Source organism: Neopelma chrysocephalum, unplaced genomic scaffold (genome assembly GCF_003984885.1).
Source record: "Neopelma chrysocephalum unplaced genomic scaffold, ASM398488v2 Primary Assembly neopelma1_97116, whole genome shotgun sequence".
NCBI classification, from domain to species: domain Eukaryota; kingdom Metazoa; phylum Chordata; class Aves; order Passeriformes; family Pipridae; genus Neopelma; species Neopelma chrysocephalum.
Window position 1 is genome coordinate 3357391 of NW_020925758.1, and position 20599 is coordinate 3377989.

At 45.1% G+C, this 20599-nt stretch overlaps 1 protein-coding gene across 4 annotated transcripts in view; it reads right to left on the reverse strand.

Annotated features, from left to right (window-relative positions):
• The window catches only part of MYO5B (myosin VB), a 144687-nt gene that overhangs the window by 54328 nt on the left and 69760 nt on the right, over positions 1 to 20599 (reverse strand). For all 4 annotated transcript variants that reach the window (XR_003532298.1, XM_027671705.1, XM_027671706.1 and 1 more), the window contains exons 13-17: positions 15937 to 16059; positions 14593 to 14676; positions 9725 to 9874; positions 9030 to 9127; positions 4250 to 4336 (exon numbers count right to left, since the gene is read on the reverse strand). Coding sequence is in view for 3 of the 4 variants with exons in the window: in XM_027671705.1 (XP_027527506.1) it covers positions 4250 to 4336; positions 9030 to 9127; positions 9725 to 9874; positions 14593 to 14676; positions 15937 to 16059 (542 nt within the window). In the remaining variant the exon portion in view is untranslated. The remainder of the gene's footprint in view (positions 1 to 4249; positions 4337 to 9029; positions 9128 to 9724; positions 9875 to 14592; positions 14677 to 15936; positions 16060 to 20599) is intronic.

Here is a 20599-nt window from a genome sequence, read left to right on the forward strand (position 1 = left end):
ACCATAATATGGTTTTCTTTTGGTAGCCTAAAATAACTTAATGTAAAATGTTTCCATTCAGGGTAACTAAATTAATTAATCCCATCACCCAAGACCATCCCATGTGCTGAGCAATCCCTTTTGTGTAAGAAATCCTGCCAGCACCACATGGTACCTTCCACTGAATGGGCCAAAATTTTAAGCAGTGAGGAGTTGGACTACAGTGATCTTTCCAGAGGATCCAAAGCCTGTTTAGGGGGATGCAGGTTGAACCTCTCAGCCAAGATTTGACACGAAATTATTTTTAAAACTGTGGTTCAGGGAGAAAATTTCTCTTGTCTTGTTTACTGCAGCAGAACAGATTTGCCTTTCAATTAGCTCTAAAACATGCAGGTTGGCCTGGCTTGAAATTAGCTGGAATATATTCAAAGAGAAGACCAAGGAGGGAAAAAAACCCCCTCCATTTACATATTACACCTTTTTTTGGGAGTGGGCAAACAGAGCTGCTGGTAGCCACAGTAATTTATAGGTTTTGTTACTTTTAAATGACAGCTAAAGGCACATTATATATTAAAAAAAACCTCTATATCCAAGGATGCCCATGATGGATTTCAATTATAAATGTTTAATGTTTATGGAGTTTAGCAGCTGGGATTTCACACTGAATTGATACAAAAATGCTGCATCTGACAGTCAGATTCAGGGACCAGGGGAAGCAGCCAAATGCCAAGAATACTTAAACTATAAATACATAACAATTACAACAACAGTATTTCAGAGAGGCTGCAGTGGTGAGGTTATTCAGAGTGATGGCACAGTGGGAGACTGTCACTGTTGGAGCACTGACTGGAAACCACCAGAACCAGCGAGAAGAAAAATGTAGAGTTATGACAAAATGCAACTTAAAAACTTGTTTTAGAGAGTATTTTGTGATTCATGGAGATCCACACCAATTAATTCTCCACAGACTCATCTTTATGCAGCCAGTTTCTATAAAGAAGATGAATGGTTGTATGGCATAGAGACATCTTCCACGCTTTACCCTGGGAAGCCGATGATAGATTTACTATCTACACACCTCAGACAGCCCATTCATCACAGACATTTATGTACATGCTAACAAATAAATTTCTTAACTGCTGCGCAGCATTTCAAACCAAATGATACATTTTCAATTTACTTGAGACAGAGGCAGAGTGCAGTGCACCGTGGAAATGATAAAATAAAACCAGGTGCAACCCAAGTGGGGAGCACATGGCTTCACCTTCCAGTGACTCACATGGGCTGAGGAACTACAACCTACATTAAAAAATTATTTATTTTCCTAAAGGTAAAAAAAAAAAAATTAAAGACTCAAAACATTGAATTCTTCAACCCATGAAGGAGTTGATGTGAAATTAGAGCAGAAGGTGGCTTTATCCAGAGATCTCTGACCCAAAGCCACGTCACTCTCAAAAGCTACTCTTGTAACAGTATGATGGAAAATATTGAGATGTAAACACTACAGGATGAAACTTAACATTTTCTACAGTTTCTGTAATAAAACTTAGCTTGAGATAAACAAATTTGAAAATTCCCTATTGCTTTAAAGGTAAATTGCTTACACTGAAGTGAAACAAAACTCACAAAGATCAAGTTTTCTCTTATTATTTTAAAGTGGTTTAAATTTAGAGCCTTCACATGGGATTTAAATTTAAAGCAATGACTCTCCTTTTTGGTTTTATCATTAATCAACCAATATAAATTGACTTATCTCAAAATATAAGGAAATACAGAGGAATAATCAATGCTCACTTACAGATGGCACATAAAAATGCAGAAGCAACTATTTCCCACAAAATAGGATCCTGTTGAAGCACCTTTTCCCAAGCTGGTTTATAAAGCCAATCCAAATACACAGATTATTCACAGTCTTTCAAAGATGTCGTCCAGCTCCTGGGTCTGGATTTTCAAGACTGGAATTTTATGACCAATGAGGGTGAAGAGCTACCAGAGCCCAAAGTGAGTATTTCATTTAATGCAGAGCTGTTCCTATACACAATTATCTTCTAGAAACATTAAAACACACCAAAAAAAATCTGTCCTTGAAGCATTGCAAACACTGGAGAAGGTCACTCTAAAAGGTTGAAATAGGCATTTACACTTTTGTTTTCCCCCCTCTGCACGAAGAACAAGAGCTGACAAGTTGCAGTGATTGAAGAGTTCTGTATTCTCAGTGTCCTGGGAAAAGATCTCATAACCAAAAGCATGCAAGCAGAGCTGAGAGCATCACTTTTGAATTTTTCAGGGTGGAGGGGTCTATGCAACAATCAATTATTTGCTGTAAATAGATCCTGGCTGGTCTCCAGCTGCTGCAGTGGTTTCTCCCCTCCTTTCCCCCTCCACAGTTACTAATTATACATTGATTTTTAGTGCTGTAGGGTCTAAACTGCAGTTAGATGAGTAGAAAAAGGATAAAAGTCTGTAGTATAGTTATGAATGGAGAGGAACAGGGCATCCCTACAAGACCAGTAGCAAAACTCATGGACAACTCTCAAGTTAAAGCTCCCCAAACCTGCACTGAGGAGTGTGACTGCTTGCTTAGCACAGAACTGCCTTCCCAAGGTCTCTTCCATGTAAAAAACCCAGCTTTTTCATTGCTTTAGGGCTTTTACTGCAAGAGGACAGACAGATTTGGCCCTGCAACAAAGATGATAATAAAAGATGACCCATGGGCTGGTTTTTAATTCCTCGCTGTGGCTTAGAGATCATGACATTTAGGAGCAACTTTTTATTAGTTACTTCCACAAGTACCTTCAAGACTTCAGAGATAAGACCCAAAGGTGATTCTGGGTTTTCTAACAGGGTCAGACCCCCACAATGAGGACCTAAATCTCCACATACCTCTGCCACCCTTCCACGCTGGCAGAGGAAATGGAGAAATTGGTTTCTATGAAAAATTTCTTTTCTTCTTTTTTCCTCCTTAAGTGTTTGGGCTCAGCTGGCCAGGGAGAAGCCCATCACCAGTTTTTGCCTGTCCATGGAGGTCACTGGCCAACACAGGAGAAGTGCAGCAGAACCACCTGATCTCAACATGCAGACAGTGCCATCAATTGCCAGAAGGTCTTTGCAGCTTTGCAGGAGATGAGAGTAGCACAGTGCTCCCCAAAATCCAGGGCAGGGAGTTTCTCATGGTGCACAACATCACGCTCAGCCGACTCTTCACTGAGCATATTTATAACTTCTTTGTCCCGTATAAAAAGGCTGATGGCTTTGCTGACATGAACACAAAGCTGCTTGGCACTAAAACGCAATTGATGCATTTTTAGAATTATTTGCCCTTGTCATCTTCAGGGCTTATTTATAGTTTATGTTTCCTGATTTATTATGCCTTAAAAACCTCTTTTGAATTTTATATCACACAATCAGTAAGAGTCACACCACCCATAACCCTTCCTTTTTATGATGCAAGATTCTGAAGCCTCGCCTGCTTTGGGTGTGCAGTGTGGAAGTCTATAGTAATAATTTACAACCCTTATTTTCTTTCTCTGCAAGTACAATCGAATTTTTTTTTTTTTCTGAAATGATGATTGCAACAGCTGTCTGATGCCAGGAAGAAAAAAAACTCACAAAGGAAAGTAAATTGTACAGTGAAAGGAGCTTCAGGCAAGCAGGGAAGAAGTCCTCTAGGGCAACGCTTGCTTCCAGGCAAGATGGGTGCAGAGGATATAAAGCTGTTGCTTTGCTACTTGATGTCCACCTCCATTTGGGATCAGAGCTGGATTCCTTTATCTGCCAGGCATCAGCTTTTTCAGGTATTTCACCACATCAAATTACATCTCAGGACCAAACTGAAAGCTGAAATGCTTGGCAAAGCACAACGCACCCTCTTGTCAGCCTCACTTCGCAGCTCTTTGCTTGATAATGAATCTCTTAGATTTGAGGAACCCAGGACCTAATGGGAGTTTGGCAAACTGCAAAAAAAAATACAAAAAGGAGAAAATCTACCCCGGATATAAACCAATCTAAATAAACACTGTTTGTCCTGAAAACACCAGTGTGTCCTTCTCTCCCTCACCTCAGATAATCACAGAATGGTTTGGGTTGGAAGGGACCTTAAAGCTCATCTTGTTCCACTCCCCTGCCACGGGAAGAGACACCTTCCACTAACCCAGGCTGCTCCATGCCCTGTCCAACCTGGCCTTCAACACTTCCAAGGATGGGGGACAACGAACTTGCTGTGTAAATCACACCAGCAGCACAACACCACAGCAAACTCCCAGCCCAGTACCTGGATGGGAATCCAGCCGCACTGATCCGGACGGTCTCCAGCACTCCACAGGCTCTCAGCTGCTGCACTGCCCTCTTTGGATCAAATCTGCAATTATATTTAGGGTAGAGATTAACACAGCGAAAAGGAAACCACACTTTCAACCCACCTGATACCGACTCTTGCAGAGACAGGAATTGTCTTCCACTCTCGTCATTGAGTAAAACCATCTTCCATACTTTTTAGTCCAGAGCCATTCCCTCACGAGTCCTAGTATAACTCATGCCCTGCTTCGGGAACACACTGCACAGATGTCACACATTTCCTCTCCGTGTCACAAGTTGCTGTACTTTTCAAGTGTAACAGGCTTTGCTACCACCCTGCTATCAATCCCTAGTGGTTTTCTTGGGATAAGATGACAATCTGCTGCAATTAATTAGTCCCTACAGCCATGATCTACCCAGCTTTGTAAAGCAATACAATTACAATACAGAAGGGAACAGGCTACCCCACCTCAAGCTGCCTCATGAACCAGACAGTACTACTTCTGCAGTTATAAGGTCCAGAAATCAAATTCAACAGCAAAATAAGTCTGATACATTCAACTCCATACCAAAACCAGGTCCCATGGATTTACAGACTATGTTTACCAAGAACAGTGGTGCTCATGCTCCTGACTAACATCGAGGGGTTCCTGACTAATGCAAGGGGTTTCTGCCCTCCTCTTTTCAGCTGGCATCATCCCTTACCACTGGCATCTCATTTCCATCAGCAATTTGTGCCAAAAAACTTCATGACAACTTCCAGCTGAATGCCTGGGCTGTGCTCTCTCTGATTCCTGGCATGAGCCCACTCCCAGATCAGTCTGTCTTTGCACAGAGTGAGTCCAGGTACCAGTGTCCTCCATTGCTGCTCCCTCCTTCCACCCCAACACAGAATACACATAGAGGTCCCAGCTCTTCAGCTCTGGAAGACCCTGGAAGAGTTCCTTGGATCAAGCTTGGACTCATACAATGCAGATGTGCACAGCTGTGTGAGGTTTCCACAGCAAGGGGGAGAAGCGAAAGCTTCTCAGGTATCTGGCTTGTCTCTCCCTGAAAGCCCAAAATATTTACACCCACAAGTCAAGACTACATGAATAATTCTGCCTGGTCCCTGCAGCACAAAAGCAGAATGGAAAATACTTCCCTTCTTCTCCGTGCTTTTTTAAATTCCCTGGACCTGTCAAGACTACCAGCAAGTTATTCACTGCAACGCCACAAACACTGCGTAGGGTGAAAAATCAAGTCTGGGCTGTCACTCACTTCAAGGAAGAAACCACAAGGGTACAATTTCCATAACAATAAATAATAAACAGGACTGGCAGATCGACAGGGAAGCTTCAGACCTGGAAGATCCCAGGGCAATCTGCATTGTACACAAGGGAAACTCTCTCCAAAGCAGACCAGCCCTGCTCAGAGGGGGTGAAATGCAGTAACCAGAGAGGCTGCAGTTATCTATCTGCAACAACTCCAGCTATGGGCTAACACTGAAATAAAGAGCTTCAAAGTGGGACCATATGCACTATTAAAAACCTTCTTTTCCTAGAAGCAACTAGAAGGAGGTAGAAGGTAGAAGGAGGTTGCTTTTGGCCTGGAAACCCAAGTAAAAGATCACAAACCCTGCCCGAAACAGAATTTAAAAGGAAAATTGACAAAGGAACAACCTGAAGTCAGGCATTCCCCTTGCACATCTGCCTTTTGCGGTCTTCTCCATTAGGGATTAACCTCGGACACAGCCTGCAGCCAGAGCAGCAAATATCACTGCGTGGTGCCAGTGTTTCCTCCGGGATGGAAGCCTGACACCCCTCACCCTCATTGTAGATCTTATGTTTTCATCAAGCTGTAAAGTAGGAATGGAAGTAATGCAGGGTGCAAGAGACCTGAGGAAATCAACCTGCTATGTTTAAAAGCTGGGACAGCTATGGGGGCAGACCCATAGCTCAGGGCTTTATCCCGTCAGAAGCCGAAAACCTCCAACGATGGAAGTTGCACAATCCCTCTGGGCAGACTGTTCCATCGACAGACTGTCCTCAGGGAGAAAAAGACATGTTTACCCATCTCCATTCTGAACCTCTCATGTCAATTTGGGGCCATTGACTCCTCTCCTCCCACTGCACACCACTGTTAAGAGCATGGGTTTGTCCTCTTGGTAGCCCCTGTAAGTACTGAAAGGCTGCTATCAGGTCCTTTCTCTTCTCCAGGATAAACACCTCATTTTAGCAAAAAATGTAATGCTCCTGTGAGTCGAAAAATGTTATGTTTTAGGACGAGAAAACTTGTTTTCTCATTGAACAACAAACGTAATGCTGAGTGTTCTGCACACTACAAGATATCACTTCAGTGCTAACCCGGAGCAGTGCCACTGGTGTTTCACTTCACAGATGCCTCCCAGCACTGTGTATTTTCCTGTATGTGGCTCTGAGTCCTTTACAGCCATCCCAGTATTCTCCAGACTCAAGTTTTACATATAAGCAAATAGACTTCAAGGGTAAATCTGATGAGGAGCAGCTGAGGGAGCTGGGGGGGCTCAGCCTGGAGAAAAGGAGGCTCAGGGGGGACCTTCTGGCTCTGCAACTCCCTGACAGGAGGGGGAGCAGGGGGAAGTCGGGCTCTGCTCCCAGGGAACAAGGGACAAGACAAGGGGAAATGGCCTCAGGCTGTGCCAGGAGAGGTTCAGGTTGGTCATCAGGAGGAATTTCTTCATGGAAAGGCTGGTCAGGCCTTGGAAGGGGCTGCCCAGGGAGGTGGTGGAGTCCCCACCCCTGGAGGTGTCCAAGGAACAACTGGACATGGTGCTCAGTGATCTGGGCTGGGGGTCAGCATGGGCATGGGGCACAGGGTGGACTCGATGGTCTGGGAGGGCTTTTCCAACCTTAATGATTCTGTGACTTTATTCAAGCCAAGCTCAGGATACAAATTCCTCAAGCTGGTGGCAGCAAGACCAATATTGACCAAGATTCTCAGATCACGTGTCAATTAAGCAATCCATGGCAGGTGAGGAGGGAAATGGTCTCTTGCAGAACCCCCCGTAGGAGACACCTGAACCAGAACTTGTAGAAGGGGATGCAACCCCACCACCCCAACCCAAAGCAACCTCCTCCAGAACCATTCTTGTGTGTTATTTCAGTTTGTCCTTTGTTCCCAAAACCCTGAGCTTGGACAACTCTGGCATTCACCAGACGGGGAACATCACATCAGACCAAGCCATGGCTTAAACTGCCAGCAGACACTGGCAGAATTCTCTTTTTGTTATTTGCTACGCATAACAGCTTAGAAGTACAACTGAGTTAATTCAGACAATTACTGCACCTTCCCCATCAGGAGCTTACACATTTGTGAAATTATATTAACTGCATCCTGAGCATCACATGAAAAACTGAACTGAAAAGTTAAAAGGTAAAGAAGTGAAGATGGATGGGCTGAAAGTATAGTCGAGTACAGACATGGAGTATTGGAAACAGCCTTTGGAAAGGTGAAGATATTTCACAACGCAGAACATCCTTGACACTTCCACTACAGCAATTCAGAAAATACTTCTGTGTTTTAGCTAAAGAAAACAATCAATCTCAAAGTGTTACTCCTGAATTTCATTTAAATAGAAAACCACTGCAATAGGCAGCAGGAGACTGAGGTGTGGCCCTAAGCATCTCCAGTACCTACAAAATGGTACATGAAACAGATACGACAGAGTACAGGAACTGCCATCCCAGCACAGGCAGCCAACACAGCCTTCTCCAGAGCTGATAACTAATCATCTAAGGAATCAGACAAATATAAACTCGTGTCTGAATGTCTTCTAACCATTAATACCCTTCACTTTGCTGTTTGCAGGGGGAGAAGAGTCAAGCCAGGAAGCTTCCTGGTGGATACATCTCCACCAGCACATCGTGACCAAGGGTGAGCCTGTTTACAGGTGCTTCACCCTCCTTTCAGGACACTGTTGGAGCTGTTTCTGCACCCTGAAGTTGCACTGTGCTCACTGGGAGCCCTCACCCTGCGTTGGATCAGCTGGAGGGAAATGCCACCCTGCTGATGGGTTACAATCATAACCTGCTTTCTTAAAGGTCACCACCTGCAGTTTATGCCCCTAAAGGACATCACAACATGATCTATGAGGCTCCTACATGCTAACAGACAAGGGGTTTGGAGCTGAAGAGAACAAAACTGGGTACAAAGACACAACCAAGAGGTCAAGCAAGGCTAAAAGCTCTCCGCTCACAGCACTTGCCGCTCGCGATACGTCTCTGAAGTACAGAGGAAGATCAAGACTGGCTTTTTGTTTCAGCTGTTCACTCACCTGGAAACCTGCCTGAAGTTGATACAAGTCACATCTTTACTTTTTCCCACATTTATTTTGGAAGCACCAAGACATTTTTGTTCATTTTGCAAGCCCACTACTTTTCTCTGCATTTTAATTTCTTCATCTTTTCACTGCTTAGAACCGTAACTATTTCAATCAAAGCAGGTTTAAAGCAAGAATAAATTGTACAAAGACCCTATTACTGCAAAGTAAGGATGCTCAGTATTATTAGCAGAGTATATCTATGAATTACTATACCCTGAATTAGTCTTCATTTCACAGGCACAAAAAGCACATAACGAAACCCAAAAAAGTGACTCCAGCAAAATACTCCTGCAACCTTCCAGTTACAGGAACAACATTACAAGGAGGGGGCAATGTCCCTAGCAAGGGGAAGGTCCCAAAGCACACTCTGTTGCTCTAAAGCTGACTATATTTGCTCATGTGAAAGCCCACTTACTTAAAGGGCAGCTTCTCGTCGTTGGGTTTGATGCAGCGCACGTAGTGTGGGGTGGTGGCATTCAGGGTCTCCATCAGCAGATGCAGCGAATTGCGGAACTGGAAGAAAAAGCCACTCATTTTGAGGAGGGAGGAAGGTGATGCAGCCCTGCAGCCCAAGCTGGCAGGTGCCACAAGGCACCAGCCCCTGGATGCGACACGGCGTGAACCTCCCCGCCTGCCCAGCACATTCAGCAACTGGTGGGTTGAGAAGTTCCAGCTTAAGGTTCATGAGTAACAAGTGTTTGCTCAGGACTCTACGCAGTTGGGTCTCTGAAATATCTCCGAGGGTGGAGACAGCACAACCTCTCTGGGCCCTTGTTGCACCACTTGACTGTCCACACAAGATGAAAAATGCTCTTTTTCTGAAATTGTTTCAATTTATGAGTTCCATAGTACAGTGGGACACATTCCAGTGAATCCTAGAGTGGCTCCACCCTCCTTAAACCTCTCAACTACTTCCAGTCATGACTACTCAAGCCTCCTCTTCCAGAGACACTGCTAGAAGTCACCCAAAACGCAACAGCCAAACATGAGTCGTGGGAAAGTGTCTTTCCATCCTCAACAGCTTTTCATTTATCTCTGATTCAAACTGAGGCAACAAGATCTTAACTGGATTCCCCTGTTGTTGACCAACTCACTCAAATCATACATTACCTGGTGTCCCACTGTTTTCTTGTGCTCCTTGTTGGCAGCTTTGATGGGTGGCCTGGCAGAACGGACGCTGATTTTGGCTGTTCCCTTTCCCACGGGAGTGATGGGCACAGCACCCTTCTCTTCGTGGAATAAGTCTGCCACCATTGGATACTAAAACAAATAACAACACTTGAGGAACTCTGGACCCGCTCATTGGGGAATGAACCCACCCAAGTCACATTGGTCAGGTCATTTTTTACCCATCTTAAACCTGGAAGGGGAAAAAGGGCAAGAAAAGTGAAAGCATTGTCTACATAACCCACATCAGGACCATTGACCATTCTGTCTCATCGTTCATCAGACCTTGAATGTGCAAAAAAAAGAGGCTGAAGTCTTGCCAAGACACAAAACCCCCTGATTGTGAGGTGCTTTGCTCCCAAGGCTTTGTTTCAGAATACTCATCCAGCCCTGGCCTCATCAAGGATGCTGCCTGAACAGCACACACCCCAGGAATGGGGTCTCCATGTGAGACGGTCTCACCATGGCCCCAGAAGCACCCTTGCTTCTCTAATAGCTAAAGAGACACCAGCACTTCCTCACTAATTACCTGCCTATCAGCTGAACAAGCAAGGACCGCTATTCCATGGCCCTGGATGCACCACATTTGGCTCCTCAGATCCCTAAAGTCTGGGATTTCTGGCAAGCCAGCAGCAACATTTCCACTTCATAAACAGGAGAACAGGTGAGCTGGCAAATGCACTTCATGTCTTTTTTTTAATTATTATTATTATTTAAGGAGCAGGATATTCAAATTTGCATTAGACTGGGGAACTTGAATATTAAGCAAGCCACCATAAATCTGGCCTGGGTAGCAGGGCTGTTAAATTTTCACATCTTGGACTCCAGGACAGTGCCTGCTAAGGATCTGCTTCATATTCACAGTTTTTATTTTGATCTCTGGGGCTCACTCAACTCCTACCAGAATAAAAGAGTTTTTTAATTACCAGAATAACCTTCTTTGCCTGACCCTCTATCCCCAAAAAAGAGACATCCTGACAGCTGTTGTAATTGGATGGCATGTCACTGCCTCGGATGCTTTGACTCCTGCAAACTTGGGATGTTTGGATGGCATAGGCTTGATACTGTAAGATATCCAACACGGGCTCTGCATCACTATCTCACACTTGACAATGTGGTAAAACCCCTGTCTGTAATTTTGGATTTTGAAATATCCTCTGAACACACAGCTGGAAGTGCCATCCCCTTGCTAATTAATAACAGCATCGCTTATTCCTGGAGAAGGATCTCAGAGCTGAGCTTTCAGCTCGCATAATGCAACGCTGGGATCATCCTTAGCAGTCCAGGATCTATTCCACAGGTGCTGGGGGATAAGCAAGAAGGACAGATCCCTCCTTCCCAACTGGCAGAGTCAAAACCATGAGTGCATTATTCGTAATTACAAAGGAACTGGAGTACAGTACCTATGCAGCATGCCTGTATGCTCTCCTCTCCATCAGTAGTCAAATCAGTTCCCCTAATTCAAAGAACATCAACTCTCAACTGTTTTAGCTGACCAGCACTAACAGAACTAATTAGCTGCTTTATAAAGTCTCTTCCACTGTCCCGTTGATGGCATTAATTGCATTCTAATTAGCAGAAGGCAGTTCTGCCTTGGTGGGAGTGCTTCATCAGCAACGTGGTTGTTGATGGAGAGGTGTTTAGGTCCTTGCTGTGTTAAACTGAGTGTTCCCCCTTGCCCTCCACATCGATTTGGTGGGAATACAAACAAGAAAGCAGTGAATACTGTTTGCAGGCCTGGTCCTGAGGACAGGACAAAGTCCTCACAGCACAGCCTTTTGCTGCACAAATTTAAGTTTTAGTCAAACTAGCACATCTAACCAGCAGACTCAGCACTGCCACTGCTACTCTCTTCGGTTCAGAGAGACCAGGTTGCTTTTCACAGCAAGAGAAAATTGGTTTTATTTGTTTATAGCCCTGGAAGGCACATGGCAGGCAAGAGGCAAAAAAACCCACAACAGGATAACACAATCTGCTGGCAAACAGGGGTTAGGGAAACCAAGAGCAGATAATCACCTTCTAGAGGCTTTTCAGGAGGAAGGTGAGGATGCTCCTGCTGCTTTTTTTCCCGGGACAGCACAGCATAAGCACAGGTTGATAACAGTCACTGCCCCCATGTCACTAAAGAAATGGCTTAAAGGCAGAAATTCTTCAAACTATCCCCCAAATGTTCTCAGAACCAAGTGCATTTGAGAGTGTTTTGTGCTGGATCAGAGAAGCTGTGGCTGCCCCATCCCTGGGAGTGTCCAAGGCCAGGTTGGACAGGCCTTGGAGCAACCAGGTCCAGTGGAAGGTGTCCCTGCCCATGGTACGGGTTTGGAAGGAGATGGTGTTTAAGGGCCCTTCCAACCCAAACCATTCTGTGATTCCATGATCACAAATGCAATGTTGGTGTTGCCTACAAAGCTGCCACCATGAAGCCACAGGGTCCTAACACCTGACCCCAAGTTTGCAGGACAGGTAAACTCAAACCTTTGGTCCCAAGACATTCACATTAATTTTTTAGGGTTTGATTTGTTTGGGGTTTTTTTAGGTCGAGCAAAACAGCTGCGGGGAGCAGGGTTTGGTGGGTTTTTTAGCTATTAAATGAAAGTCCAGCCTGCTCTGGTATATTATAGTCCCTATATAGGACAGAGAGACCTATTTCACCATTTTTTAAAAATCTCTTATTTTCACAGAGGGAGTTCCAGGGTCCCCAACACTCTGCAACAATGGGTTACATCTATCCTCTGCAACCAAGTCAAACAGAAATCCCTACCAGACACTGCCAGTTCTGCAGCACTGACTTCAACAGCAAGTTCAGCACTGGCTAAATAATTCATCATACAGCATCAATTATTCCTGGAGGCTACCTGGCATTTCTAATAAGATCTAATCATGCCCAGATTTTGCCCTGGGAAGCTTCCTGAACATGCAGAGATCTTGATTTGGGCATTATTAATGTCCAGCTTCACAGTTATTAGTCTCAGAACTACCCCTACGGATGAGAAATTTGCTCATCCTGTCATCTTCATATGAATTCTTGGCAGGGACGCAGGGCAAGCCACTGACAACAGTCAAATAATTTCCTATTCTCATCTCTGAACTTTGACAGGAGCAAGTTCCTGCTTAAAATGCTCCTAAAACCACTATTTCCTCCATCTCCCCTCACCCCACTCCTTCTTTAGGGTGCCTTTGGAAGGTGACAGCCAGAAGTAATCCCGAGGGAGGGTGGCACAAAGAGAAGTCTGGATATGTGACACGTTTGCTTGCAACATGCAGGGGGGTCCAAAATCTGTAATGCAAAAAAAACCCCCAAAACCAGTTTAACATACTGGCCTGTGCTGTGGCAGGCTTTGAAATGTTCTGCAGAAAAGCAGATATATTCCTTCCTTAAACCATGCACAAGGTTTGGCAGGACAGCGGTGCCCCAAAGTCATCCAGCCTTGATTTTGGATGCAGGATACAGGTATTGGACTTTGCAGGGCTGGGTTTTTCATTCTAACTCCTTAATAAAAGCTGCCCCTGGAAGGGATGAGGCTGTCTATGAAGTTTCAGCTCATTAATTGACAATGAAAGACTCGAGGCTGCAGGGAAGAACTTTTGGTCTGGTTTTAAAACAGCAAGTATTTGAAATTCCTTAGATGTCTGTGCTATTGACACCTTTAACCCAATCCCCCCAAGTGCTCATGGAGACAAGAGTGTGGTACTGGAAGTCAGTGTAAAATCTGCTCAATTTATACACAGAACTGTGGAGTGTCCAACCTGAAGCCCATTGCCAAATGCCCTTTCACTGCAGACAGGACCCACACCAAAGCCTGCAGAGCCCCACAGCTACTGCTCTTCTGCTTCCAACACCCCACCAAATCCCCAGCCCACAGAAATACCACAGATTTTTAACACTGAGAGTCAAAATGCTCTTTACCAGGAAAGCTGGTATTCAAGGTCAGCCAATACACCCCTGCTGGCACTTGAAGCAATGAGATGTTGACAAGTTGTTTGTACAACACTCAAGAGAAGAAAGGCACAAGGCACGAAATCTTGTAACACAGGAGTGGCAGCGTGATCATGAATATGGGTTAATTTGTTAAAACTGTATACTGGCAGTGGTGTAAAATAGCTCCACAGCAGCTGGGATGCCTCAGAGTTTGGGTAACGTTTCCAGCATTGTGTATTAACCCTATCTTTTGCATACTAATTATTAAAGTAATTAGAAGACACAGGGACATGTATGATGGACTACAGCTAAGACAAACAGCGATTTTCATACAGAAGGGTGGTAGGGTCATCAATGCTACCCACAATATACAGACTACACTGCTGACCATGGCTTTTAACCCCAGGATCACCTTACTTTTGAGCAACCTAGTCCAGTGGAAGGTATACTTCCCCATGGCAGGGGGTTGGAACAAGATGATCTCTTAAGGTCCCTTCCAATCCAAACCGTTCTGTGATTCTATGATAACACCTTCAGCGCCAGCTGATGAGTAGGGAGCTCCAAGCAGGAGTTAAGTGGGATTTACAATGCCCAGTAATAAGCTGTTCCTAATTTCGATTCTTGGTGACCAAAAACGAAGAGGATCAGCAGGTTTGGAAACGATTTTTGTGATGACAGGATACCAACACCAGGGTGAAAGAACAGGTACAACCACACGTGGGTGTGACTATAGCCCCCAGCACTCTCCTCTACCCTCTTTCTCCCTCCTCCACATCCCACGTATTTGCCTCTTTTGCTGCTGCTACATGTTCACATACCCAACATGCTTTGGCATGGCACAGGAACACACAGTTTAGTTCCAGCCAGGACCACTGCCATGATTTACTGCTTTTACCTTGCTGGCTTTCAGGATGCTGATCTGCTCCTCATACACGGTGTCCCTGTTCTTCTCCAGGAATCCCTCACTCTGGTATTCCACCTAGCAGGAGACAAAAAGGAAGCTCAGAGGGTAAAGTCAAACCACATGGGGACAAGGTGCTCCCACCGCTCTCCTGCTACCAGGAGTTCACCCAAAAAAACCTGAGAGGGGGAAAGGGGAGAACAACTGGAATTTAAAGGTCACTTTTAAATCAGAAGAAGTGAATCTGAATAAAAGCAAAATCCTTGCTGCAAACGCAGACTTTTTCTTAGTCATTAAATTGCTCTGTATGAAAACCAGAGGGGAAAAAAATGCAAAGTTCATCAGTAACTCTACAAGCTCTTTTGTTCATTCCTCATCTTCTTGTAAGCTAATCAATAAACCTCAAAAGATGTCTTGGCTATGTCTCTTGTAGGTCTCTTAGTTTTTGAAATTGCAGAGGGTTGGGATGCAAAGGAACTTAGAAAAACATCCTTTAAAGTATACTTTAGAGAGGACAGAAGAAAATTTCATTTTTTACATTTGAAGTTGGCTGAAATAACTGACCACAAAAAAAAAAGGGGGGGGGGGAACTTGCAGAGAGATATTGATTGTGAGGGATACAAGTGCAAAACCAAATGCCTAAGGAAAGGTGAGTACCAACCTTTGCCATGAAAAGTGCCTCTCACATCCAGGGCAAATCTGGTTAGGAGAAGCACCTGTATGGCAGCAAAGCACCTTCTTGTTGTCTGGCTCCTCAGACACATCCCTGGTCTTTTTTTTTTCCCAACAAATGGGTCTTTGGGATAACTGCAGGCTCTTGAGATTGTCATTTGCTGTGAGTGACACCTGTCACATCAGGGTTTTGATGAAGTTGGAGCCCATGGAGATGTCCCTACAGCTCCAGACACTGGGATTCAATTTAGTTTAGTCCCACAGTTGGCATCTTCTCCCTCAGAAAGGTGGGATCAGCCCAGGATCACCTCTCACCTCCTCTCCACACTGTGCCTCGCTGACACTCGCAGCTCCTGCCCTTCAAAAGTAATTCCCTTTTCCAATACATTTTGTGTCAAGCCGCCCTGACAGAAATTCATTTCGCCGCAGCTTTGAAAAAGAGGATTGTACTCTCCTCCGGAAACCACGACAATTTACAGCTTAGAGCAACAGCTCTGAGGCTGAAGTCCTCGGAGCTGACCTAGACTCGAGCACCGAGCCGAGATAGCTGCCACCCAGGCACCCCTACCACCAAAAAGCAGCTCGCTGGGGCTGTGAACTAATTTTCCCTCACGTGGCTTTTTCTTTCCCTTCCATGCACTTCCCGTTTCCAGCCGCCCCGGGTACCTTGTCAGCGAAGTGCAGGATGATGAAGGAGGTGTTGGACATGCGGGGCTTCTGGAAGTGCTGGCTGGAGCCGTGGCGGTCGTACAGCTTCTGTGCCCAGTTCTGGTCAGTGCCCCTGGGAACCTGCAAGGGGGGAAGATGGACCAGTTCTAGGAGCGTGTGCTACTCCATTTTCTCATATGTTCCTGACAAACGCGCTAAAATTTCACTGCCAGCGAAAAAACGCCCAAATGCTGGTTCTGTTCCAGCAGCCAGAACTGCTCTTGCAGGAAAAAAAACCCCAAAGATTAAGGAAGTATTTTTACACTTAAGTTACATTAGTTACTCAGGCACCAGCATTATTTTTTTAGTGCTATTTTTGGTGAACGGATACTTCCAGAAACTGCCACCTGAGAAAACACACAGGAGGTTCTGGTTTATCTCATTTAAAATAATAATAGTAGTACAATAACAATTATTAGATACTAAAATTAAATAATAATAAAATTGTAATTCTTAAGAAATCTCTGCCTCTTTGGGATCACTTGGATTCCAATCCCATGATGTTTTAACCCCAGTTACACACAGGGCTGGGACTTCAGACCCACTTACCTGTCCTGCCACGGCCAAATGATTGCCATGTCCCCTCCCCACACATCCAAATCTCCTGTGCCACGGATGTCCTGGATGCCAAACCCTCCCTCTGCCTCCTATTTAGACTGAAATCAGGACGTAAAATTGACACCCTTTGAAAGAACTTGGCCACGGTACAGCAAGATATCAGGTGTTGCCCAAGAAATTGCTTTGGTAGAATAGAGCAGAGAATGGAGAAATCCTAAAAAACTGCAATGACTTAAAAGAACGCCTCACAGCACGACCTGTGCAGCAAGGAAATGGGCTACTTTTCACAAACTAACAGTTAAAGAATGTTTGAGCTTACCATCCTCCCCAGCACCTGCAGTTTTTACCCACTAAATAACGGTAAAATTAAGTTAATGCAATATACTGTCAAGATTAGGGAAATTCTGTTTTGTGTTATTATTTTCTAAGCACATACAGCTGTATAGCAACACATAAAAATATGCTGTAATTTCTAATATCAAATACATCATTACACTTCCCATACAGACTCATTCTTCTAGGATATATTTAGGTCCTTCTCTGCTAATCAGCCAAAACCCCAAAAACTTTACAAAAAAACATAAGGGCATTCGAGGAAAGGACCTAGCTGTACATATATTTTATTTTGTACTTTTGTAGCCCAACAAGCTTGACACAAAACAAAATTCTTGAAAATCAAAGGAAACAAGGAGTGAAATTGTTGCTCTTGAGGGCTGAAGAGCCACAGCTGATGGGGTTCATCCCCATCCCATGGATCACTGCCAGCAGGGCAGGAACGGCTGCACATACATACACACACATAAGTTCTAACAGAAAATGACTGACTGGATAATTTAGCTTAGAAAAAGAGAAGAGCTGGAAGAGAAGTGTTAGGCAACATTTAAAATTGGATGGGACAAAAGCCTAGAAACCACAGAACAACTGTGCAGCATCAGGCAGAGCTCTGGATCATCCATCAGGACTTTACATAGATCTTTATATGAAAAATGACAGAGGAAATACGGGCAGCAAACAGTGAGAAGGAAACCTCAAGACAGATAAGGAACATTTCTCAGCACTGCTCTGAAGCAGCCTTTGATTTCATGACAGCAAACCAAAACACACCAGAAGGGCTCTGGATGCTGGGATAAGCATCTCCTGCCTATCCCCAGTAACGGGGGTGAATTAAATGCAGCAGCCACTCATGCACGCCATGCTACCCCAGATTTATTTATATTTCACAGGTTTTAAGTGTAGCCAATTATGGACATGCGTAGAAATAACAGAGAGCATATATAAATATTAAAAAGGCACTTAGTTATGCAATTATATACATGTTTTATTTACACAAGATAGACTTGCATGTTTAAACTACAGGGTTATATAAATGCAGATGGGTTTCCTTTCATCAGTTATATTTAATATTTATACGTAAAAGACATTCTTTCTGGAGCTATCATTAGGTGCCTCCTGCTCAGGATTAAGCCACAGGTGCAGAGCAGGAGCACCTGAGCCATGGGATGCTGCAAAGAGCAGATTTACCCTGCACCAGCTCTCTTCTAGGCCATCCACTTTGCTGAAAAACCTGCTTATCTCAGAGCTGAACTTCAAAGGCCTCGCTCCTGCCTCCCAGAAAGAGGGTTTTGCCATACCCTGCTCACTGTCCTGCAGCCAGAGTATTTTTAGCTGCCCGAGGAGCACCTGATCGGGACCAAGTTCCAGAGATAAAAACTAACAGGGCCATTATCTGCACTATAATAACAGCTTTTGGTATTAGCTTGGCAGTTTAAGGCCTCTGGAGCCACTGAGAAAGTTATTTAGAGACTATCTCATCTCTTTTTTAGGGGCTGGGGAAGACGAAAAGCGACTGCCTTGCAAGTTTTGTACGGAATCTTTAAACGAGGTAAAACTTACACCAGGAATAGTACACAAGGTCAGTGCTTCTGCTCGTCCTCCTTGTCGTGCCTCTGTCACTCCTCACAAAATGGGTGGGACAGTGTAATCCCCCCATGCGCTGTCCTCTGAGCTGCCAGGAGCTGCTGCAACCGAAATCAAACCCACCCAGCACGGCCAGGGTCACCCCACAGGTTCAAGTCTGCCCATTTTGCACCCCGGGGATCAAGAACCCACCAAGATCACCAGGCAGCTGTGGAGCTGCCAGGAGCTGCCTGGACTAAAGGCTGAGATTCCTTCCACCGTCACCTCCAACAGGAGGACAGTTAAATGGATAAAAATAACAAAGGTCATTGGCTTTAACCTGAAGGAGGGTAGATTTAGATGGGATATTGGGAAGGAATTGTTGGCTGTGGGGGTGGTGAGGCCCTGGCACAGGGCAGAGAGGCTGTGGCTGCCCCATCCCTGGGAGTGTTCAAGGCCACGCTGGATGGGGCTTGAAGCAACCTGTGATAGTGGGAGGTCATGCCCCTCCACGGCAGGGGGTTGGAAAGAGGTGGTCTTTAAGGTCCCTTCCAACCCAAACCACTCTGGGATTCTACAGCTCAAACCTAATGACCTAAAAGTAAACCCCCTGAAAGCCATTTACATATTATTTCTTTTGTCCTTAGCTCCAGTACAAGTTAAAGCCTGAAAAGAGCCTGGGCTTCCTCCGCACTCCAGAGACACGTTCCAGTGCAAGTGACGTGCCTGACTTTAAAGTCATCAAAGCTGACAGCATGACATAGGGGAGGTTGTTCTGCCATCGGATCGGGCGGCCCGCCCGAAAGGAAAGCCCAGAGGTCCAACCTCTGCTCGCGGAGCAGAAATCCCCCTGGACAGGACAGGGCAGCACAGGAAGGCGATGTGCTCATTTCTGATGCTCAAAAAACTAACGAGTCCAGACAAGGAAAACACATTTGCTCAGATACCCAAGTTCACAGCGATGCGCGGAGACAAGCGGGATTGAAAACCAGTCAGCCAGAAACAGACTTCAGTGTTTCTGGCACTTGACAGAAGGACACGGGAAAGGTTAAAGAGCATCTTTTGAACAACATTAGAAAAAGCATTTGGCACATTAACAGCATAACACAATGGCAACGTGCCATAAAACACAAAACGGAGCCACAGAAGGGCTCAAGAACGTGAGGGAGTCTGTGGGTTTGGTGAGAAACATCCCCCTTCGGCAGCCTCGGGGTCAGGCTGCTCCTCAACAGAAAGGATTTCACCAAGATCCCTAACAAATCTTGGACAACAGTTCTGCAATTGACAGATGAACCCTTCCAACCAGCCTGTTCTTGACTGAACCCTTTTCGATGCATTCCGTGCTGATGGACAGGGGGTTTTTTTCATTAACTTTTTCATTCCCACTACCATCCCAACAGCACAGGCAAAAGCAAGAAAGCAGTGAGGCTGCAGGACATCTTATGGAGAAACTTGGGCATCCAGAGCAATCTCTGACTGTGCTCCCAAATCACAGAATCACAGAATGTCCCGAACTGGAATGGACCCACAAGGATCATCAACTCCAACTCCTGGCCCTGCACAGGACCACCCAAGAATCACACCATGTCCCTGCAAGCCATGTCCAAGGCACTTGGGAAGCATATGGAAGACAAGCAGCACTCCCACAGGGCAAGCAGTTTCAGCCCGAAAAGCAGGACAGCTCATCCAACTTTGACACAGAGACTTCACTCCATTTCTCAGAGACTTTTCCGTTTCCTCTGAGGGTAATTCAGGTCTCTTGAAAAACCAACCCCAGCAGGCTGCACCTCTCCAGAGAGTGAAAGTCACTCTTCACATATCCCCTCAAACCTTGAAACCTTTAAAGTCTTCCTAAGAAGTGTGTTGCCCCCTCCACCAAAGTAATTTCCTTCACAGCTAGTGCAACCATAACCTAAATGCATTCCAGACATCCAAGCAAACCTCTCACAGCTGGATTTTCAGAAGACAGCCTCCCTCCTTCACACACATTTCTTCTGAGAGGCTCTACGTTCGTGTCCTTGCTCCCCTCAAGGACTTTGCTCTCATCCCAAATCATTCCCACCACCTCACTTTGTCCCGCGGTGACTCCATGCACACTTCACAGCTCTCCACAGGGAGGTTGTCCTGGTTAGAACGGCTGGGACCAATTCATCCCTGGATGGGTGTA